The 25870-nt window shown below is 32.8% G+C and overlaps 1 protein-coding gene across 1 annotated transcript in view; it reads left to right on the top strand.

The window, feature by feature from the left end:
• SEMA3C (semaphorin 3C) overlaps positions 1–25870 on the top strand; it is a 151648-nt gene that overhangs the window by 91922 nt on the left and 33856 nt on the right. The window contains exons 6-12 of the mRNA XM_037510869.2: positions 4042–4132; positions 8119–8238; positions 9628–9770; positions 11026–11140; positions 13180–13249; positions 14025–14169; positions 22132–22354. Of these exons, the coding sequence (XP_037366766.2) occupies positions 4042–4132; positions 8119–8238; positions 9628–9770; positions 11026–11140; positions 13180–13249; positions 14025–14169; positions 22132–22354 (907 nt within the window). The remainder of the gene's footprint in view (positions 1–4041; positions 4133–8118; positions 8239–9627; positions 9771–11025; positions 11141–13179; positions 13250–14024; positions 14170–22131; positions 22355–25870) is intronic.

The following is a 25870-nucleotide window of genomic DNA, read 5'->3' on the forward strand; positions in this document are numbered from 1 at the left end:
TTAAAATGACTTGGGATTCTGTCAATAAAATATTTTGTGAAAGTCAAATATAAAGCTAATGAATAGTCAAATATAAGACCAATTGAACTTTACCTATAATGTTTAAGTTGTTACAGTTCACAAATATTAACAAAGAAAACCATTCATTAAACCAGTTTTTCCTTATGTCTTTTAATCAAATGTGTTTCTCCACTTACTATAAATATTTAAAAAACTGTATTCCTTTGAATTATATTTCTTTTGTTTCATTATGCAACTTAAATCTAGAAAATTCACTCCCTAAATGAAGCCTTAATTCAATTTTTATACATTAAAATGGAGTATTTAAAAGATTTTATACATTATACATTTATACATTTTATACATTAAAATGGAGTATTTAAAAGCAGTATTTAAAAGATTAAATACTGCTACTAAAATACTTTATTAACTTTGTTTTTCTTTAATAAGGGTTGCTCTACTTATTAACTTTATTTTTTTAATAAGGATCACTCTACTATAGTACTAATATTATTTAACAATGATTCTCTATATCCCTTTATTATTAAATTTTTTCAGACATATAATTTGCACATATGTATTTCTTTTTGGAATTAAAAATCATTTTAAAAGAGTAATTAAAGCTTAGCCCTGAATTGAAACATTTCCAGTGGCTCAAGATGATATGAAATATATAAATTCTTAAAGAAAAAGTAAATCTATGCTTCTTGAAAAAGTACAGTTGGCTGCATTGAGCTTGTCATTACAACCACATGCCTGTGATCAATTGATTAAATAAACTACTGCCCCAGACGTCTGCAATCTGTCAGACACTCTGCTGAAGACTGAACAGTCACTGTACAAGCCAACAATAGCATAGGATTTTTCAGAGCACAGAATTCAAATAAAGTCATTTTCCCATGTACAAATTGCCCACTATGCACTTTAAGGCTTAATTGGAAAGTCTGTCCAAAATATAATCTCCTTTGGAAAACCAGCATGGAATCAATTTTAATCACTTTGCTAAATATGAACTACTTTAGTCTCACTTCAAAAGATATGTTTCAAAGAGGAGGCATTTCCATTAATCTCTTTAAATTATATCTGAACACATTAAGAGCCAATTTAAGTATGGGAAGGGTTATGAATTTTAAGCATTATATAATTTCCTTGATAGTAATCTTAAGTCAAAAGATTTCACCATAGTATCATATTAATGTAGTTATAGTTTCTATAAGTCATAAAACAAAATAGAATGCTCAGTGTTATCATTTAATGTATTTATTTTTCTTAATTTAAGATAAAATGTCAGCTAACACACTTGGCCACGTGATGAAGAAAGCTGTATTTTGAGATACTTGTCCTTTTTATTCATCACTAATACTGTATTTTGTAATGACCAGAGGTAGTACTTACTGCTAATACCTTGTATTTGTACTAAGATAGGGCATTTTTCATATATTTGAAACCAGTTTGAAAATGAGCTAGGTTATGTGGCACTCACATTAAATACTCCATTTTATTTCTGAGACAATATCCACTGCCTTTTACCTAGCTGAATATACAATATATATCTTTGGCAGTGAGAAGTTGAAGATGACTCATGTATGTACGTTTTCACTTTCTCAGCAAAGTATATAGCTAGGTACTGAGCTAAGGAGTTAGGATATTTGATTATAGTGACAATGGTCTGAAATTATTATTGGAAGAGCCAGTTGACAAGAATGTACTTGAAAATTTGCCTGCAGCGAGGAAACCCATTTTGAGTTGGTGATTACAGATCTATGCTATGTTGGATTACCTAATGCAAAATGTGTAATATTTTGGAGGCAGGCATAGAGAATATAAATATTCTACAGATTACGAATACAATGAAAAGGTCAAGGATTCAAGGAAACAATATTTTGGGCAAAAAAATTGGAATTAAAAAGCATGGACTCTGAAGTGGTTAACAAAGTCAAGAAAAGAGAAGGCTGATGAACATTTTAAAAAGTAGAATATGTAGGAGATGAGTTTGACAAATTCTGGCAGGATGCTTGGATTAGTGATTATTCAGGTCGACCACATCCCTTCCTGGTGATGATGTGATCTAGATTATAACTGTGAATACAAGGATGAGGAATGGAGAGGAAGTCATTGGAAAGCAAATTATACCTAAGCAAACTCATCAGTTCCTCCAGTGCCATCTCTCATTTATTTAGTCAAATCTATGCCCTTGGCTTTAAAACCACAATCAGCTTTATTAAATTTTATTGTTTTTCTTCAAGTTATTGTTACTTAGTTTATTCATGATATAAATGATGACTTCTAGAAAGCTAGGAGTTACCTTTGGAAAACCATATTTTCTTCATCTGTAGAGTTAATTAATTGAAGAGGATCATTTTTAGGACCTCTCCAGGCTAGAAAACTGTTTTTTTTTTTTTTTGTTGTTGTTTTAAACTCTAGTTCCTTTTGCCTCAGGGATGTTTTGTCAATGCATCAAGCTCATTGTGATAGAAATAAACTAGTTTTAATTTCTTTAAGTAGACAAACTTCAGAATCATCTTTGTTTTCTTTGCTTCCCAAACTGTTTCCAATTTGTAATTGTTTGTCACGCTCCGTTGATTTTCACTTTACAAGTTCTCTTATAAAGTGCATCTTTACTGTTCTAACCACTGAGATCCTGGCATTTCAGATTACTATTAGTTAAATATTGGACTATTAAAATAGAAAAAAATTCTTGAATCCAGTGACCTTTTTTTAACTACCACTCTTAGTCTTCTTTGAACATAAGGTAAGTCCCAATATTCTTAAAGCAGTGTTATAATCCTTTCTTTTCCATAATCAAAAATATTGAAGTTGTGTTTCCTTCAGTATAATTTTGAAAATCCTTAGCTTAATAATGAAGGTACCCCATCATTTAATGCAACCTACAAAAATGGTAACTTTTCTCTTTGAATTTTAGTAGTAGATTTTACTAACTTTATGAAGTAGAAGATAAATATTTATGTGACAAAATGTCTTCTCTCAGTGATGCTCCACTGCCCATTATGTTTCACATTTAACTCATTGGCCCCCACTCAGGATATTCCCTAATCTTATTCTGTGTTAAAATTTCCCCCTAAGCACTGAGTGCCATTTTGCATACTCTGTTTTATAGACTCATTCATATATATATATATATATATATATATATATATATATACACACACACACATACATATATATTTATTTATTATTATTTTTGCATAGAAGAACTGAAGTGTAGGCCAGAGGTGCAGGGGGGTTAGAGGATTCACCAGACACAGAGTGGCGAGCAGAAGAGGCAAATTTACTGAAATACACTGATAAAGGGAGCAGCAGGCAAGACAGGAAAGGTCTGCTGTGCCATATGTGGGTTAGCTCGTAAGAGATTGAGCTCAGGCCATAGCAGTGCTAGCACTGAGACTTACAGTGCTAGCACTGAGCTCTACACCACCAGGGAGGCACCTATATACATTTATATTTTCTACCATTAGATTATAAATTACTTTGAGGTAAAGATTTTTGTCTGTTTTGTTTACTGTATTCCCTGTATCTCCAATGTTCTTTCAGTGCTTGGCATGTAGAAGATACTCAATAAATACATTTTAAATAAGTGACACTTTTTAATCTGAATTATGAATTATTTTGTTGATTCTGGTATGTTTCATATAACAAAATTAATTGGTAATATAAAATTTTATATTTAAATAATGTCTTCATTAATTTTGAAAGATCATGAAATTCATATACATTATTCCTTTATATACATTGTGAACTTTGGGTCAGTGTCCCACAAAACTATTTGATATCCAACTGGTTTGCTGATGTTAATTTGAGGAAAACTCCTTGGTGAATGTGCCTTATAGAAAATGTAATAGAACTTGACTTGCTGAAGTTCACTATTAATTTAAAGGTGTGTTCTTCATATAGTTCAAGAAATTCTTACTATATTGAATTGGAAAGGCATAAGCCACCTAGTGATGCTTTGTTTCACTGAAGAACAATTGGTTAACAATAAAGTGAGTTTTATTGTTATTACATTTTTGTTTTATAATAAAGGATCAAGTTTTCATGATTGACTCCAAGTGTGAATCTGGAAAAGGACGCTGCTCTTTCAACCCCAATGTGAACACAGTGTCTGTTATGATCAGTAAGTGGAAAATGAAAGAGTGAAGTGAAAATATAAAAATTAAATATAAATAAATTCATGACATGACCTGCCAGTTTTGGATAATAGCTTTTGAGTCTGTGAGTAAGATAATACAACAACATTTGTGCATTGAGAAATAGAAATGTTCACCTCTCATTTCCAAGATTATTCATGATTAAATCAAAGCATATATTTATAAATCTCATATGGCAGTGATATCATTCCCAGAGCAAGTCAGCCATTTACAAAATAGTATTATGTATATACCTATAATGGTGTATATTTTTTTTTAAAAATCAGTATTTTCTGTAGGTGTTTTTCTAGTATTAAATATGCCTATTTTCTTCATATTTTAGCAATACTTTGCAATTTATTACAAATAGGATTTATTTCAAGTAAAGCAATAACGAAGTGCAAGTGTTAGCTATGTACATTCTCTATGATGTCTAGAAGTTTTTATATAAAGAAGTAATGGTAAAGCCATAGTTTTACTTTCTTATTTTCCATAAAATAAATTAAAGCAGCAAATCCAACTACTTGCTGTTACAACCATTGACATACCAGTGTCTTTGATTCTCAATCACTGATGATTTTCTTTAACTCAATAGGCATTCTATTCTGGTTAATTATGAGACTTCTAGAATCTGTGTGACTTAACATGACTTGATTGTGGTGACAGATCTTGAATTTCAGTATACTAAATATATAGTAGATATTTCTCCTGCTGTGCTTTCCTATGTATTGCCTGGGATAAAACTGATTCATTTGACAATAGAACAGGTGGAAAAATAATTACTGTGTTCAAAATGTTTTCCTTTGATTCATCTAAAGAATCAAGTCATCTCTCTTTCTCATATCTGGAGATTACATTAAAATAGGTACATCCAGCATTTCCATTAACTTGGAAGTTATCCCACGAGTCATTTTCACATGGTCATTTAAATCAGGCAGGGAGGAGATGAAAGTATAACAGGACAAAGAAAATTAGAAAACTTTGAAACTACAAGATATGCAGTTATGTCCAGTTATGTCTAATGTGAGAGCTTTTCAAGTTTCTAAATATTATTTAACAGAAGTAGTGTCATCTTTTCTTCATTAGGAAAGAGATTTTATTCACTTTTAGAAACTGTGTAATATAAATGGTCTAGTTAATCTATTGAATTTTCACTTATTTCAAGTTAAATGTTATGAAACTAAACTTGAAAGATTTGTTAACACTCATCATGGGATTTTTTTTTTTCTGATCACACATTATGTAGAATAATAGAGTTCAATCAAGGCATTATAAATTTTCTTCTTAAATTGTGATAAATCATTTAATAATTTTGCCCTTAGAGAACTGAATGTATGTTCAAAATGAAAGTTTGATAATGGCCTTCATTTTCTAACGACCTAAAACTTCAATTATCTTGTTTATATCCCTATATTACCTTTTAATATTTTTATAAATAATATGAGCAATATAATCAAATAAATTCCTTAAACTATTTCCTTTCCTTAAAAATGAAACTAAAAAGATCATGACATTTGTATTTATCATTTCTTTGTTTTATTATCTTTAAAATTATCTCCAATATTGCATAGTAAATTTGTATAGAAATCTCAGTTTGCCATATAGTACTTTATACCTTTGGTTAATTTGCAGTGCACTAAATAAAACAGATTGATAAAACAGATAGATACTTCTACCTATTAGAGTGCCAAGACACATGGACATATAGAATTCAAAATTTCACAGTACAGTTGTGGCTTCTAGCCCACTGTGCAAGTTTAATGTTATTTTGCTATTTTCAGTCACCAGTTTGGCACAATAAATTCAGATGAAACCTCTCAAAGAACCTATCAAAAAACCCATGAGAGTTTTCTGGTCAATGGATGTATAATTGGAAAAGAAAATATTCTTAGATTAAGGTTAAAAGGCATACATTTATCTTTGCATAAACTCTACAAATAAATTCTAAAAAATATCCTACCCTCACACAAAATTCTTTCCAAAGTAACTTAGAATTTGAGACAGGAAATGAAGCCAATTAGACATGCAAGTTTTGGACATAGCTTTTAAGACACAATTATAAGGTGGTATGAAGGAGGATTACAATCAGTCCTCTCCATGCCATCTTCTGAGTGTCCTTTTAGTTTTCCTTTCTGGGAACAGAATTGATAATTAATAGATATATTAATTAAATAATTAAACAGCATTGATTACTAATAACTAAATCTATTGGATAGCAGAAATCTGTAACTCTTTGTTTTGAGGGTGATTGGGTATAACCAAATGTGCAATTCTTAATTTTAAAATTATCTTAATTTAATAACTATTGGATCTATATCAAATTTGTATAGATGCTCACCAATGTCCACAGAATTTTAATGTTAAATTATTCAAAACATTTTCATGCACATTTTTGTTATTTTTCTATTATCTGTTCTTAAAGCCTTAGGCCTCTATCTTGGATCTAGAGCTGGGTGACACAATTCCTACCATACCCGTTTGCTCATTGTTAGGGGTTCAGTTGATAACCTAGTGTTCACATATTAAAAACATTCCATTATACATTCTATTCTGAGAAACTGGTTTGCTTATTGCTAAAGAGTGAGCTTAGAATATTCAAAATGTTCCTGGCCCACCAAAATGACCATTATCTGAAGGTAACAAATGGAGTAATTCTAGAATATCAATCAAAGAACATAGCTACTTGGTGGTTCAATGAGCCAGATATTATAAATTTTATTCTCTTTTGAACATCTATAGTTCTATATTCAAGGGACACATATACCAATTTCATGTTTACTTTCTTTACTAGGATAAAAATTGATAGAATCTTAACACATCAACTAAATCAAATTGTACCTGTATTTAGATTTTGCCACCAATAATAATTGTATTAAATTTCTATATCTTTATTCTAATCTCTATGTTCTATTCTTTAGGCTCAATATGTTAAGTCATATATGACTTATTAACATATTATTAATGTAATGTTAATATATTATGTGTTGCAGTTCAAAAAAGTAGCACTTTGTTTCCCTTATAAAAACTTGTAGCACTAGGGCCTCCCCCATGGCACAGCGGTTGAGCGATGGGTTGCAAAGCTGCCCACAGCCTCTGCAGCGCTGGTTTGATCCCCGGCCACCAGATGAGGGTTCCACATGGCGCACAGACCCCTCCTGCCGCCCTCAGCAGTGTATTTCATCAGTCTGCCTGCTCTGCTTTCCGCTCTGACTCTGGTGAATTCTCTCACCCTCCCGCGCTTCTGACTATACCCAGTGCATGTATAAATAAATAAATAAATCTTTAAAAAAAAAAAAAAAACTTGTAGCACTAAAATTCAAAACACATTTCAAAGATTAAATCATTTTATCTTTAGTAGTATTTTGATAATTTTAACATGACCTCCATGTTGTAAAATAATAATAATAATAACTGTAGTTTCAATACATTTAATAAAAAGGTATTACAATACATTTATTAAATATGTATTGGGAATTTTTGAGATCATAATCTACTTCCCATATTTTACAGAATGAGAAAATTGAGATTCAGGGTGCTAAATGGTTTACATCTCTCTCCTAGTCTAACTGTTACAGAATTTTTATTTGTCAAAGGAAGTAATTAATTAAGCTATTTTCTTGTCTTCCCTATGTATCCTATTTCTGCATTTCTCATGTACACTGTATAAACAGAAGTATTTGAAACAATTAAGCACAGACAGGAATTTTTATTTCTATGTAGAATAAAGTTCTTTTGAGATTTGGTTTAAAATAATAGTAATCATGAAGGTACTAATGAGTCATGAGATTAGGCAATGATGAAACCAAATTAAATGTCATCTGTTTGTTTTTTAATTTGGTGGACAATGGAATCCCACTACCAATTTTAATTATTCTGTAATGTTTGAAATGCTTTAATAAACAAGTTCCCCTTAATTTTCAAATGAACCTTAAAAAACACTTAAAAATGTGTTGACATTTCTTATTTTTCATAGATGAGGAGCTTTTCTCTGGAATGTATATCGATTTCATGGGGACAGATGCTGCTATTTTCCGAAGTTTAACCAAGAGGAATGCAGTCCGAACCGATCAACACAATTCCAAATGGCTTAGTGGTAAAAAAAAAAAAAAGATATTTCATGCATTTTTGGAAAATAATGCTTTAAACTAAATTATTGAATTACATAATGATCATTAGGTTAAAATGATTAAAAACTAAAATGTCAGACCATGCCATAATGATATTCTGTACTCCATACTTTTAAATATGTATACAAACACATAATTGAAATAGTCTATAATTCATATCCTAACTCTTTATTAACCAATGTACTTATAATGTGTATGAATAAATAAAAGTTACAATGATATACATCAATCATGTCAGTACCCAAGAATCTTCTTTAATTGCTTGGTTATAACAGTGTTACAATTATATATGCTATTGATGTAATTTATTATGAATATATATTTTAGTAATTTCATATTTAAAATTTTTACTAAACTTATGACACACATAATGAATAAAACATATTCAGGAACTTCTTTTTCTTTTACACTTATATTCTAAAATTATCAAACTGGTTCATTTACTTTTCATAATTTGACTAGTACTTAATAGAAGTCATAGGTAAATTTGTGACCAATATTCAACTGTTTGCAGTTTCTTGAGGTCAGATGGAATTCATATTATGAAAGGTGCTTATTTGACTTTAATGTGCAATTCCAATAAGTTGCTATTGTTTAGAGGATGAAGAAACCACTGAGATTTTTGTCATTTCACCCTGGGGAAAGTTTCTTGCTGACCCTAAATTTGACAATTCACTTAATGTTGCACAGTTAAGTATGAGTCACCACAGCAAAGCTTCTTATTTCGCTGATAGGCCAGCACAAGAAAGCATTGATTGTCCATTTACTTCTTCCAGTACATCTGGAAACAGAGTATTCTAAAAGTTGTTTTGTTCCTGAAATAAGGAATCCCTCTATGTCTTCAAATGACTGCATTTTTCCTTGAAATGTTTCCCCTTCATTTCATATGCTGTATTTTAAGAAAAATGTGTTTTTCAGATCTTGGACTCCCAACTCCTCATTCTGCTTCAGTGAATTTGAGTTTATATGCACTAGATTGAAAACCACAGTTTGAAAAATAAACATTTTTCCTCTTAAAACAGCCATCGGGTTCCAGGGGAAATAACTGGTAGTAACACTTTTAATTTTGTAAAACTCATCAATTCACAAAGAATTTTTGCATTTACTGCACTTCCAGAATGTAATATAGACAGAAAAACAGTTTTAGCTAACTTATTATAGCTATGCATTGTGGCACTTGACAATCCAAATGTGGTATGTTGAGTGAACAATTGCTGCTTTTAGACTTTTTGCCTTTGAACATTGAATTCTTCTTCTCTACTAAACATGAAAAAAATGTGTGCCTGTGGTCTGCTTGAAAGAACAGTAGGTAGACTTTCATCATGATTACACAAAGTCTTTGTGTTTTATTCCAGAACCTATGTTTGTGGATGCACATGTCATCCCAGATGGCACTGATCCCAATGATGCAAAGGTGTATTTCTTCTTCAAAGAGAAACTGACTGACAATAGCAGAAGCACAAAACAGATCCATTCCATGATTGCTAGAATATGTCCTGTGAGTATCAGTGTTTTTCTAATGTGAAGACTAAGAAATTCAAATTATAGGAATATGTTTTCCAATAGTTTACCTTTCTCTTTTTATTATGTCCTGTTACAAAATAATGAAATATTAAACAGAATTTTAATTTCATGTTTATTCACAATGTATTTATGAGATAAATATAACCTATTTCAGTGCAAGTCTTAATTCAAAGACATATTTTGGTGGTGGTTTTAGTTTTGATTAACTTTTGCTTTCCATTTAATGCAATAGTATTAAAATGAATAATTTTATATTACAGAAAGAAACAATAATTCTTATTAATAAACTATTAAAAAAAACCTCAGTAAATGTCAATTATTGAGAAATTGTCTATACCAGTGAAAATTACAGAAACTAAGAAAATACTTTGGTAAAATAAAATTCTATTTAGAACCAGTAACCACCTCTCTTAGGTATACATAGTAAGTACACATAGCAACAAAGAAGAAAACTTATGCTGTCCCATATAGGAGTTTTATAGGTTTTTCATAACATATTTACATCCTTCATCATTTTCTTTAAGCAAATAGTGTTAATAATAGTTTGTCTTTAAATATTGCATTATTCCACTGATTGTGGAACTTACCTATTTCTCAATCATTTGGAGCAAGTAAGAAAGCCAGAGAAAGGGGTGAAATGCTTCTGGGCATGCAAGAAAAAACACATCATTAGATTCTATTTGTAAAGGTTTCAAATGCCATTCTCTCTGTCCTGTTAGAAAAATATGTACATTAAAACATCCAACTAGAGATAGTGAAGATTAAATGATAATGCTGAGAAATGAAGGACAGAAAATAGAACTATTAGGGACCATCTGGTGTAAATAGGAACCCACACTCCTGACCACAGGAGAACCTGCATGCTTCTCTGCGTACTGTAACTTATGTTCATTTCAGAAACAGTGAGCTATCAAGAAAAGGCAAGCAAATTATGTATTTTCCATAGCGTCTTAATGAATATTTTTGTCATATATTATTATAGTTAGAAAACTTTAGAGCATATATTTATTAAATTTATTTATTGAAACATTTTCAGTTGATACCATGCTATAACATGGCTTTCATAAAATACACTGGATCTTAATTTTTTTTAACTTGATATACCGATGTGGCTAACATTGCTGTTGTGCAGGTTGTTGCAAATTCTCATGTCAAAAGAATTCAAGTTAAATTTTTAATACACTGAAATATTTTTTAAACTGTCTGAAATGTGTTTATAAATGTTTCAGAATGACACTGGTGGGCTGCGTAGCCTTGTCAACAAATGGACTACCTTCTTAAAAGCAAGGCTGGTATGCTCAGTAACAGATGAAGATGGCCCGGAAACATACTTTGATGAATTAGGTACATAATGTGAAATTAAAACTGTTTTATAAAAGAGTTTGTAGATTTATATAGTTTAATAAATTCTTGGAAGAAGGTATATTTTCTGTGAATTAATGATCTGGATATCTTTCACATTTTTTTTTATTTTTTAATTTTGCTCAAGTGCGCCACTGAAACATTTAGTTCATAAATTCACCATGATATGTGAATGCATGTGTGAGAGAGAAATATTTATAAAATCTTTCTATAGGTAATGATATGCCTTTTGTTTCTGAAAAAACAATTATTTTCTAAGTTTCTTTTCTAAGTGAATGTGTATTTTATATTAAAGTTATAATACTCTGATTTGAAATCAGTTTTTATAAGAAATACAGGATTTATTTTTACTATTACAGCTAGTGGACAGAATAGAGGTTAGATAGAAAAGTGTTGGGGCCCTACCCTGGTGGTGCAGAGGTTGAGTGCTATGCTGCGAAGCTGCCAGAAGCCTCTGCAGTGCCAGACGAGGGTCCCACATGGTGTGACAGACCTCTCCTGCAGCATCCGCTGCTCCCCTCAGCAGTCTGCCTGCTCTGCACCCCATTCTGGCTCTGGTGAATTCTCTCACCCTCCTGTGCTCTGACTGTACCCAGTGCTTGTATAAATAAATAAATAAATATTTAAAAAAATATATTTAAAAAAAAAAAAAGAAAAGTGACAGGGCAGAAATCAGCCTTGTGCTGCAGTGGAAGCTCTTTTTGGTGACCCTGTGACTAAGTATTTTCAGCATGTGTGACATAAAGAGGCTTATATCCAGGTCAAATAAGGACTAACAACCTAATTTTTTTTTTCTACCAAGGGACAGTTCTCGGTTTAATCAGGATAACTTAGTGTACAACTATTTAGAAATGACTTTTCCTTTGCACTAATTCATTAACATCTAAAGTGCCAGTTATTCTCAGATTTTGAGACAGCTGATGAGATAAGAAATAAAGATGCATTGCAATATGGAAAAAAGTATTGGTTCTAACCATTTTAAAAATTAGAATATAGAATTGGTTTTTCAGAAGCCATTAAGTTGATCATATAAACAAAAGTTTCTATATCATTCGTGTCTTAATCTGTTCACTTATTATCGCTCCTACCCTTTCTCCCCCCACCCACAATCCACAAATTCTTTGCAAGTTTGTTTATGTTTTAGTGACTTTGGATGTTCCAGCCTTTCTTTTTTAGGGAGAGCTAAACAGTGTCAACCTTTGTTCACATATGAAAAGACTGTGGCTGTTAATTTATTGCTTAAGGTCCTAAATTTGTAGTGAATTTCTTCATACTTTGAACTCAGCAAGATCTTTATGCAAAATTATCACTAAATCCTGGCCCTTCCTATAATCATGCCAATTTTTTTTTTTTTTAAATCAGAAATCTACTTCTGGGTTCTGTCATATATTACTGTGCCTTACTATCTATCTTTCAAATCTGTCTTCATATACTTTTAACTTGATGTTGAAGGAATTCTTGATTAAATACAAATATCACTAGCAATTAAACCATAAGCCAAAAAAAACATTTTGTTTTACATAAAGGAAAAAAGTCACTGGAAGAGTTGTCTCTCAACCTAGGTCAACAATAAATTGAGGTCTGTATTTTTTTTTTTATTTAAGAGAGTAATATGTTACCATTAAAGGATATTTACAAAATATCGACAAAATAAGAAACAGGAAAATTTCTATAGCTCTAATAACCTGAGATATTCTCCAGTAATGTTTTTATTATATTCTTGTATATAGTTCTAAGTTTTACTTGGCTCTAGTACATATTATGCCTTTTCCACTTAATATTATTTCATTAGTATGGTTTCCATAAGGTTGCAAAGTCTTCATAAATCTTTTAAGTGTATTTATAATCTTTAATTTTACTTTACCATGTGTCTATCACATAGTTGTTTCCAAAAAATAATAATGTTGCAATAATATCTTTGTAAATGATACTTTTCTTAGTTAAAATTATTTTCTTAAGGTAACTTTTAAAAATTAGTTGTAATTGGAGCACTTTGAAAGAATAATATTTCCCTTTTATAGAGGATGTTTTTCTGCTGGAAACTGATAACCCAAGGACAACACTAATATATGGCATTTTTACAACATCAAGGTAATTATTAAATAGTTATTGATTTTATCCATTAAGCAATATTTATATAAACAATTATTTAAGAAGCATTTTTGCTTTGACTTTTTATTTTACATAGCATTTGGGATGCAAACTCCAACTTTATTGCTTTTGTGTGATTACCAAAGCATATTTGTGCTGAATTAATGCTTTCAAAGTAATTTTGTGCAAAGTATTTATGTTTTTTTTTATTTTTCTCAAAGAAGGAAAAATGTGAATTATAATGCAGAAAGAACATATATAAAGTATTTTAAGGAAATCATTTGAAGAATCGTGATTCAAGTAAATTGTGTGTTTCTTTAAAATTAGGTCTCCTGGAACAATATGAGTGATGACTCTTCAGAAATACACAAAACACTGAACTAGTTTTTATGTCCTATATGATAATATTTCATGTTTTTGAATATTTATATTATTTCCCTGGGATACCCAATCTCAATTATTTTTATTTCAGAAGGTTTACTATGTTCTTACCCTTTCTACACACATTCCTGCATACATATATGTTTTTAAACGTTGAAATTTTTTCTATAACTTATTAATGTCTGCTGTCTCCGTAGATTGTTTTCATGCTTTGTTTACCAACAAATGACTTATTTCAAATGAATAAAAGTTTTCAGCTATACAAGGTGTATCATCACATTCAATTTTTTTCTTGATGAATTATATCAACCTTTTTTGAAAAACTTTGCCATGTATTTTTTTATTGTATTTCAATTAAGAAATAAGAAAATTGACTTTCTGTTTGATTTTTTAGCTCAGTTTTTAAAGGATCAGCAGTGTGTGTTTATCATTTATCTGATATCCAGACTGTATTTAATGGACCTTTTGCCCACAAAGAAGGGCCCAATCATCAGCTGATTTCCTATCAGGGTAGAATTCCATATCCTCGTCCTGGAACTGTAAGTATTCAGGAAAGTTTCCTTATTATTTTATTTTTTGAAACAATGTAATTTGATAACAACTGAATACCATGTTGAAGTTTATTGAATGAAATCATAGGCTCTTCTAAAATGTTCATTATAATTTTTCAACTCATGGATTCCATATTTGGGATTTAATACGTGATAGAAGTTGTAGCACTCTCTACAAATTTTCCTAAGTTCTATTACTAACTCAATTTCATTTATATTTTAAGACAACTGGGTGTGTTAGGACAGAGATATTGTCCTAATTTTATTGGCATAAAAGCTATAGCTTGGAAAGTGCTTACATTTCAGTGGCAGCCTAAGAATTTGGATGCTAGTTCTGTTTCACAACTTGTCCTTATATTAAGAAATCTCATCTGTTTTAATGAAGGAATAACCATGTGAAAATTAATTTAGAGAATACTCATGGGGAGATATTTTAATTTTGAGGTATATTTAGTTTAACATTACATGTTATATATTTATCAAAAAAAGGCAGTGGTACGTGTGCACAGATAATTACTATAAAAGTGTTGTTATAAAGCAAATATAATTTTCACAAAATAATATACAATTTAGATTTATTTAACTGTATGCAACTTAAGCAATTAAAAATTTCCTGAACTAAAGCAAATTTTAAGAAAGTTATGTTCCTCTTGGTTTCCTAGGTAGGCAGCACAATGGTTAATTATTGATATGTATGTATATAGGACAATTAACTTCTAATTAACTTTGGAGACTTATAGCTATTGCTACTTATCCATAAAATAATTAAATCAATTTTAAAGGCCAGGTTAATGATGACTGGTAACCAAGTTCTACCTTAGAAGTCACAATCTTTTTGTAAATGACCTCACTTTGATGTTCAGAGTTCAACAAAGAATGGGCAAATTATTTTATATAAACACGGAAAAGAAGTCAACAGAAAATTACATCCTAGGGTGCCTCTATTTGGAGTGTGTTGGATGAGAAGCACTATTACATAAGAGAAGGGAATTGAAGGGTGAAACTCAGCAACTTTTAAATTCCATTGTAACTCAAAGCTCTCATTATTACTTTCAGTGCATTTCATACATTTCCAAATCATTCACTGATAACTTATTCAAAGATAAATCATATTTTGGAGAAAATTACTTACTATTTGATGTTGATGACTAAGTAGTTGTTTCATTCTACTACAGACCATTCAGAAGTGATTATAATTGCATATGCTTTTATCAGCATATAATTCTATTGAAATATAGATGGGGTTAGCATTCAATAAATCTCCATTGCCGCCAAATAAAACCTTGCAAGAAAACCACAAATAAACAAATAAAACAGATAAAAGAGAGACTTGCTAATTGATTCAGGGTTCTAGGCCTGAGAACATCAACAAGTGTGGCCTGGAGCTAGCTTGTACCAGCTCACAAGATCAGATTACATGTGCCTTGCCTCAAGGACATCAGAGTAGAACCTTGAAATGAGTCATGGTGGGAGTATTCACACCAAAGAAAATGGTCAGTGCTACAAATTAGGGATTTTTTTTTTAAGAAACTCCCCATTATCCCTCATCAGACTCTTCACCTAAATGGCAACTCCAAAGGACTGTGAGGGTCACAGAAAGCCACCTATGTCAAATAGTTATTATTCCACATAAAATGGGGTAGAGAGACCATTTTTACTAAAACAAAATAAACCAATCCTATAATAGAAAATTCTGCTAGCAGTCCTGCTTTTCTCTATTTCCAAGCTCCTAAGGAAAAGCATTATATTTTCCTGTTGGGTTGTATGGAATAAGCCAGAGGACTTAGTGACACACATCTGGAGCAAACTCCATGAAAAAAGGGAGTAGTCAGTACTTGAAACATATTTCTATAATGTGGTTTTCTACATCTGGTGCTGAGACCAGAACAGCTCCTTTAAATTAAAAAAATTGTCAGATGAGTGATCCTTAGGGAATAAAATCAGCAGGGTGGAGGAATGACCTCTGGAACTCCTCCTGGAAAAGCATACCTTCCTGAAGATTTGGTCCCTCCACCCTTCACTGAGCAATGCAGTATGAAGTCAGCTCTCTGACTTAGAATGGTCAGTGTATGTCTATTCTGTCTTCTCTCGGCTTCCAGGACTTAATATCCTGCTCATGTAGCCAGAAGACCTACAGCCAACTGACCCAAAGCATTCCCTCTTGTCTCGGGTTAAGAATGTTGCCTCTGAAGTCCTCCCAAAGATAGATCAACTTTATTTCCCTGCACAGTAGTTCAGTTGCCAGGTCAACTTCATAAATATATGACTGGAGTCTTACGGAAGTGACACTGGCAGAAATTTTATACTCTCATTCTAATGTTCCCTGTAGGTGCTTCTTTTAAAGCAGGGTTGATAGCTGTGTTAGCAAGCTGCCCCAACCAGCAAGTCAGTAGGAAGAAGCCTGCCAATTGTGTCATAATGTTTTTCCATAAGTAATTCAAGTTTGTGGAAGAAACAAGACACCTTTGGTATGTTGCAAAAGGGCAGCCAAAAACTGCAGCTTCTCTCTGTGGCTGAGCTGAATACTACATTATTCTCTTGCAACATGTATAAGCTTTACTAGAAGCATGTGTTTGCATATACTGTCTTGTTAAAGAAGAACCTATTAAAAGTGTTTAGTTTTAACATAGATTTATTACTGAAGTAGAACCATCTGATTTGATTATCATGCTTTGAACATATCTAGTCCCAAGTTCAATAAAATACCACAGAAAAATCATGATCCACATAGTCCAAGGTGGCAAAAAAAAAGTTCTTTGTTAGCACTTTTGTTGAGTAGATGCACTTCCTTTAATTTTGTTTTTTGTTATTTCACTTTTATTTGTTTTTAGCTTGTATTATTTCAGTTCATGTTTTTAATTGTATTTTTATTGAGATAAACTTGGCTGAAAACATTGTATGTGATTCAAGAATATAGGTTCACACCTCTTCAGATATATGTTACCACACCACCCCCACCACCAAGGCACCCTCTTTACATGCATCTTCTCTTTGTTCTTACATTAGAAGTATTTCTATTTCTTATCACTGTTTAAAATCATTCAGTCAGTAAATATTGAATACAGAAGGCAAATAGACATGAAAAGTCAATTACTTAGTGTTTCACATCGTTATTAAAAATATGTGAATAAAACAGACATCAGATATTACTGCAGTTTAGAGATTAGTGGCGGGTTATTCGTTGGGAAGGCATCAAACAAGCATGAGTCTGAACTGCTGGCTGTTGATAAGTAAGGAAGGATTTTCAAGCAGAGTTTACAGCATATATCACAAGGCAAAGATGAAAATAAATGAGTCCTAGGATCTCTGCATGGGCTAGTAGAACTGGAACAGAGGACTCTTGCAGGTAGTAAAGGATAAATGTAAGGAAAGGATCATTTCTAAAGCCTAAGTGCAAGTCGTCAACTGTGTCATTCTTTGGGCTTTAAATAAAAGGCCTAGACTGCCAAAGGTTTAAACATAAGATCACTTACTCTCAGATACAAGTTTCACAGACCAATGTTAGAAACTTGTCCAGATTCTGAGATGCCACTAAATCCATCTGTTTATCCATATACTACTCATATTTCAAGTGTCAGTTCAAGCCACCACCTTCCGCCGCCCCTCGACCATGCCAAACTCTCCTCTAGTTTTGCATTTACTCTCTGCTATCTGTTTTTGGCCTCAATTACTACCTGTTCCCCTCCCCCTTTATATTCTATGATCCAATAATTACAATTCCCTAAATACCTCAAACTTTGTTTACATATCTCTAAACTGGTTCACCGACCCTAGCAGCCCATAAGTGCTCCACTATTCTAAATTTGCTCAAAAAATGTTGACTCTTAAACATGTACAGCGGTTGATTATAAATCAAGCTGTTATTTATTTATATTTGCCTTAAATTATTACTATATATCTTGTTATTTTGCTTGAGCGTGTCCATTTCCTTACATCAAAATACTTTGTGAATAAAAACTGTCCAAATAATGGAATATGATTTATATATCACTATGTTTTTTTTTAAGATTTTATTTATTTATTTATAGAAGCCCTGGGTACAGTCAGAAGCACAGGAGGGTGAGAGAATTCATCAGAGACAGAGTGGGGAGCAGAACAGGCAAACTGATGAAATACACTGCTGAGGGGAGCAGCAGGCACCTCAGGAGAGGTCTGCTGCGCCATGTGGGACCCTTGCTGGCGGCCGGGGATTAAACCTGCGCTGCGGAGGCTGCGGGCAGTTTCACAGCTCACGGGCAGTTTTGCAGTCCAGCGCTCAACCGCTGCGCCACCAGGGAGGCCCAAATATATCACTATGTTAGTACTGAAAACAAGTATAATGAATGTAAGGATTAGGACAATATTTAGGTACATTGGAGAATGGCAGATGCTCAGGAATATCTAAGAAATGGGAAAGAAATTATGTAAGGGTAACAATCGCTGATTTTGCTATAACATGGCTTCTTTATTGTTCCTAGCAGTTCACCTATGTTTTAGTAATTAAAACACTTCAAATGTCTTTACTCAAAAAAGGAGTGCTTATCACTGCTCGATAAACTGAAAGCCAGAACTGGGAAAGAACAAACACTTCAAAAAGAAAAGTTTAACCAAAATTACTTAATGACTCTATGTAGAGTTAAATTTCTCCTCTGAAGAATTGATACATAAGCCTAATTAGTCATCAAAGGCATTATTTTATGTTAGCACATGGATGTTATGTTATCTTGAGATTTCAATACACATGATTTAATATATTACAAGGTGAAGGACAAATCCTATCTTATTTATACTTGCAGTATTATGCTGAGCAAACATACAAGTCCAGATAGAGAATCTGCAAAGGGTGATTAAAGATTATGCCATGAATCAATGAAGTTAATTGTCAAAAGAATTGTGATTTAGAAAATAACCTCATACTAGGAAATGCTTGCTTCTAAGTAAGAAGTTTATTGTGAATATAAAGAAAAATGCCAAATTGGGACTATTAGGATCGATAAAAAATAGCTGATTTGAGTTGATTTGTTTGGGTTACTTATTTAATAACTACAAATTTGGACTACCAAAACATAATTTTATATGAATTTCAGTTATTGTTAAATAAAACCCAGAAACTAGATACTTACATATTTAATAAGCTTATCTCATATGAAAATACGTGCTAACGAGAAATGATACAAGTAGCCTAGTAACGCATGCTAATTTTGGATCTTTCTAACTCTTACAAACGAATGCTTGCAAATATTTAGGGAGATATCTCAGCTTGGCAAGCCATAATTAGTGGTGTTTTAAGAAGGACTGGAACTATTTAAATTGCCCATGCATTTGTTCTTTCCATGTTTTCATTCAGTGAGCAATGTAGTTCCCTTTTTCCATTTTGTGTGAAGGATGAGGGTAGAGAATACCCATAATTCTATACTTTTTTTGAAGCATGGAATACATCCATCACCTTAAAACACCCTCAAATGAAATTCTTTGTCCTCATTTGGTCTTCACTGTGGGCAATTTTTAAACATGTATATTTAAATAAAATGCTTCTTCCTAAAAGAAAAACATATGAGTCCCAGATGAAAGTGTAGTTAATGGGATAATGAATAAGAAGTTTAGTTTTATCATCTTGTTTTTCCCTCCTTAGTGAAGACAATTATTGCTTTCTGTTCCTTCTACAAAAAGAATACTATATTTCCTAGTCCTATAAAATTTTTCAATAATGTTAACTGCTCAAAGTTAGTCTCAATATGTAAAATGGATGATGCAGTCTTTATGAGCAAGGCTGCATTAGTCATTTGTTGGCTTATTTGCAAATGTGGGTCTGCCTGGCACCAGTGACCCAGAGGAATGAACATTCTTGGCTAACTGTTGCAAGGATTTAACCCAGAGGTTGCCATGTTTTGTTTTATCCCTAAAGTTGTTTTTCTTGTTTTCATTGGTGAACATTAAAATTTTGGCAGGTTTCACATAAAATTCCACATTTTCATCTTCTGTTGAAATCAGCCATACTCAGCTTATATTCCTGCAGACAAGGTACTGCCTAGATACAAGTTTTCATTGTCCCTGTGAATAAGGCCTAATTTTCCAGTCTGTGTTGTCCACATTACATCCTACTGTTTACCACAGATGCTGTACCCACTGCTGTTGGTCAGGAAGCTTGCTTCACTGCTTTCCTTTTACCTAGTACCTCTCTAAAGAGGATAAGTGAAAACTAAAGCAGAAATGCTATTGTTTCAAGAAAAATAAGACATTTTTTGTTTCTGAAAGTAAAGCTACGGACAGATGTCTAATAGGGTTAGACAAAGCATGTTGAATTCAAAGATTACACTCAGCTATGTGAATATAAATAGTTCTTATAACTTAAACACTTGTATCCTATTAATGAGTGAGTCTGTATTCCAAGTTTCAGCAGCTACCAGCCGACCCTTGAGTTTGGCCTCAAATGACCTATAAATGGAATCTTCTCCTCAGAAACCCTTGCCATGTTCCCTTTCCAGCACCACTGTAGCTGTCCAGCAGTCCTTTCTCAGATCTCATTATTTCGTTCTGTCTGACCCTTTAAACTTGATGCTCTATCTTTCCTCTCCTAGCCAGAATTGAGAGCCCTGTTTCACATAACTCACAGAGCAAAATTGAATATCAGATGTAACAGACTCCCTCATTAAATTACAAATAGTACACATTATCAAATATCTTTTTTTTTAACTTTGTTAAAGGTCTGAGGGTGAAACAATGAACAAAATATACCTAGTTATGATCAACACACAGTTTAATTTCTAGGAAGCATATACACAGAAAGACAGGCACAGCTAATATAGAATATACAGTTATGAAAATAAGGTTGCGAAGAAAAAACAGGCTAAGAAGAGCGTAGGTACATGGAGCCAATTTTAATGTGTCATCACCTTTCAGGAAGTAACTTCTGAACTGAGAGCTGAATGAAGCAACAGAGAATACCATAGAGTTGTCTGAAGAAAGGTATTCCAGATAGGGAACAGCAAGAGCCTAGTCCTAGAAGGGTTGTATATTTGAGTCTCAGAAAGTGCAGAAAGTACTGTGGCACTTGTAGATGCAGACAAGATACATGCATAGGCCTTAGGCGATCCAAAGCTATTGAGGTTTTATTCTAAGAGTAACTGAAGTCTTTTCTAGTGGGGAATAATCAAGTCAGATTTACCACATCCAGTCCAAGCTCCAGCTTCTAAGAGTTCTCTTTTCAGAGGGGGAATCATAAGGACTAAATCCTCGGCACATTAGAGATGTGGTTGAATTTGTTATGATAATCTAGTTTATGTTTGTCAGTAGCAGCATTAGATTATATCTACATTTTTTTTTCTAATAATACCATGCCTGAAAGAGATAAGAAATAGAAATGGATGAGAATAGTGAAAGTTATATGACATGCAAAGTGGTATCATCTTCTCTCCAAAAACATTCAGGTAAATTAAGTGCAGTTAGCTTCATTTGAATGTTCAAATTATGCATCTTGTACATTTATTTTCTACAGATAGTACTATATATATAGTCCTGCTGGTTTCTCCACAATAGGTAACAAATATAAAAACTTGGGTTTCTAAGTATTTTGAAAAGTAGGGCCTCCCTGGTGGCGCAGGTGGTTGAGTGCTGCGCTGTGAAGATGTCTGCAGCCTCTGCAGCGCAGGTTCAATCCCAGCCGGCCAGCGAGAATCCCAGGCGAATCAGACCTCTCCTGCCTCACCCGCTGCTCCCCTCAGCAGTGTATTTCATCAGTCTGCCTGTTCTGTTCCCAGCTCTGTCTCTGCTGAATCCTCTCACCCTCCTGTGCATCTGTCCTGTACCCTGGTTCTTGTATAAAAATAAATAAATCTTTAAAAAAAATAAGTAAAGACCTTTTGTTTATTACTGGCAAATATTTTATTGACTTGACCATATATATATATATATATATATATATATATATATATATATATATATATATATAAATTGTTTGCTTGTTTGTTTTAGTGTCCAGGAGGTGCATTTACACCCAACCTACGAACCACCAAGGAGTTCCCAGATGATGTTGTCACTTTTATTCGGAACCATCCTCTGATGTACAATTCTATTTACCCGATCCACAGAAGACCCTTAATTGTTCGTATAGGCACCGACTACAAGTACACAAAGATAGCTGTGGATAGAGTGAACGCAGCAGATGGTAGATACCATGTTCTTTTTCTCGGAACAGGTATGTATTTGAGCTCAAATTTTATGTGTAATAAAAAGAGTTTGGTAATGAGGGCCTTGACATTGGAAACAGAAAGATTTCAATTTTGCTTCTATCTGATATTCTCAATGAGGAATTTAATGTCTTAGTTTCTGTATTTGTAGAAATAAGTTACTTTATAGGGTTGTTGTAAGGAATAAATAGGTTTGTTTACATAAAAATGACCATTGAACAGTTCCTGACACATACTATAGCAAAATATAATACTAATGAGTCGAAAGAAAGGAAGGGGAATTACTTTACCTTTTTTAAATAACATTTTGATTAACATTGGTCTACAGTGTTTGCATTATGGACGTATAGGGCCCCCTTCACTTGCCTTTGCCATAGAGCACCCACCACTAAAGCACCACCACAGCGTCTTATGCAGGATGGGAAATTTTAAGTCCACCATCACAGCCTCTTATGCAGGATGGGACATTTTAAACATGGACAAATATTTCTCTCAAGTGAAACAAAAGTCTGTTGTCTTTTTTCATAAATGTCATCTCTTAGTGATAAAGATAATGATACATATATATTCAAAATAACATTTGAAAATGAATTGAATAACTAAAATACAGGTGAGTTTTTTGAAAATTTTAGTGGTACTATTTTCAATACATTAACAATTTTTAATTTGTTATTTTACTTTAACAGACATATTGAGTGAAAGTACTCTTATTCATGCATGTATCTGATATGAATGACTAGCCTTGTATATTGTAGAGCAGTGGTTCTCAAAATGTGGTCATTTGATCAACAAAATACATATCACCCAAAAGCTTATTAGAAGTACAAAGTTGGGGGCTTCAACTCAGAAACTTTGTATAGGTTACTCAGCCATCTATGTTTTTACAAATCCTCCAGATAATTCTGATACATAATAAACTTTGAGATCCACTATTCAAGCTAACAAAGCTCTAGTTTTCTGGTTAGGCAGTAATTAATATCTTTCAACATCTCTGTAAACTTTTTAGGCACTAATGAAATTTCTTGTTGTAATATCAATACTATTCCATGAAACTTGGTAGTTTCTCTGCTAGTTTAATGCATAGATGTAAAAATGTATCTGTAAACCTCATTGAGAGGTAGGCAGCAGTAGAATTTATATTTTGAGCTAAAGAATGAATTGCTCTCAGATGTCAGTTTGATAGATATTTTTACTAGCTAAATGAAATTGCCCAAGTATGATTTTGTTAAAAGTTCTTATTATATCCTTGTTTATTCTTACACTTAAAACCAAGATCTAAATACTTCACTCTCACATAATTTCAGTTTGTACAGAGCTGAGATTGAGAAACTTCTGACAGATACTATTTGGCATTCTTCCCTACCATTGGACCTAGCGTGTGCTTTCAATGGTCTTCCCTTTGCCCCATATATAAGGTATAATTCTTCCTTTCCAGAGTAGCAGGCCCCCACTATACTTTCAATTTTATCACATCCCACCATTTTCAGAACCTTTCTTTATCAGTTATATTCTTATTCTCGTCATTCTTCTCTTTCATCCTTCTAACCATTTTCATGCTCAGAAGTCTTATGCAAGGTTGTGGAGCCAGACCTAAGATTTCACCCACTGCCACCTCTGTGATGCTGCTGATTTTGCAGATGTCTTTAATGATCTCATGATAAGAAAATCCAGTGGTCATAACCAGTGAAATACCTTCCTTTGCTCTTTGCATCATTTGCCATTGTAGAATCTCTCCCTACCTGTTGCTTCAGTGAGGAGTTACATAGATTCCCCTTTTCCCAGGCACGTTTTTCCATTACTCTAACTTTTCTCACCCATGAATGTGGCTATTCCCCTGAGGTTCTTCTATTCATGATCCTCTTCTTTGAACATATTCTTTTGCTGTCTCATTCATTCATCTGGTTTTATTTACCTATTTTGTGCAAACAAGTCCCAAATGTATATAAATAGTCATTGCCTGAGCTCAATATTTGCATTTAATACTTACTGTTAGGTAACATGAAATGTATGATTCATTAATATTTCAAACCTCATGCTTCAAATTCAATTTACTCACTTCTGGGACTCTAGTCGGTGCTTAATCCAGTCTCCTAAAAATGTATTCTTAAACTACACATTTCCCTCAAGATTCCATTTCTCCTTATTATATAACTCCCCTTTAAGCATATCACAGTAATGGGTAACCTCAAGAGTCTTTGTCAAAATGAATTGAAAATCATAACTCTGCCTATCGATTTTATGTAATGAAATAAATTCATAAATGACAACAAAAGCTAATCGTCAAGTTCATGTAACCTGTGATCTCCCAAGATATAAACTCCATGTAAATGACTACCAGGAGTTGTTTTTAGCCTTATCTCTGATCATCCAAGGTGTAGTTTGCATTTGGAAAAACAAAATCTTTTCCTAAAGTGAAGCGGTCATTTGGAGTTACTTCTCCCTACTGTCTCATATTACTCAGAAAAAAAAATATTCTTTTTTTCCTTTAGAATCCTTTCCTAAAGGTAGATTTTGATGATATATTTGATTTTTTTCATGAAAGTCTATAAAATATTTAGATTCCATTGAGGTAATTTTCCAAACTTTATAAGCTGTGCAACCATGTTTACTCAGATAGAAGACAGTAACAAACAAGTTTTGCACAAATTCTTTGATTTTTCTTACCACATGAGTATCTGGCACCTTTACATAGACTCTGTATGTTGGTACTTAAACACTTTTGTAGTTTTCAAAAACAGTATTTAGGCATATGTTTCAAATTGTTGTGGAAAGCTTCACTAATGATTGCTTACCAACCACATGAGTTGTTGTAGACTGTATAGGAAAGTGCAACTATGACAATGCCTTTGCCAAACGCATCTCTCCGAAGAGCTGGTAACTGACTTAACAATTGAGCGTTATCCTTATGGTCATATCAGACCACATTATAATTTAAAAACAGTGATTTCAATTTATCTGACACTCCACTAACCAGTATGTTTATATAAAATACTTGTTGTCCTATTAGTTCTTGGACTGCTGGTAGAATTTCCTCAAAAGGGAGTTCTCTGTGTTTGTTTAATGCTAAAGGTAAATAGTCTTTTCAGAAATGAACTTGTGAGAATCATAGGTGTACTGTTCCCGGGATCTCTTAACTTTCTGTATCTAAATCTGAGGAAGGATATGTCTTGGGTATTACCAAATACCTAAGTATCAGCAAGCCCTTCACAGTTATAAATAGTGATGCTCCAAATGTTGCCACAATGAGGCAAGTTTCTGTCATGGTTTCCCTTTCTGTGTACCATTATGGGAAACTCAATGAAGACATTAGTTGTAAAGGAAGCTATCACAGGAAAAACTTATGTGACAGTTTATTGGAATGCAGATAGGATGTCATGTAGCTGCATTTGCTTTGATTATTATGGAAGATTTTTGTAGGTCTCACAACCTCCATAGTAGTTGTGTGGGCTTAATCCCTGGTATCTTTTACAATTAGCGCATTACAAAACACTACACTCGCTGAGGCTGAGCTTGAGAGGCTGATC

This window comes from Talpa occidentalis, unplaced genomic scaffold (genome assembly GCF_014898055.3).
Source record: "Talpa occidentalis isolate TD23 unplaced genomic scaffold, MPIMG_talOcc4v2.1, whole genome shotgun sequence".
NCBI lineage: Eukaryota > Metazoa > Chordata > Mammalia > Eulipotyphla > Talpidae > Talpa > Talpa occidentalis.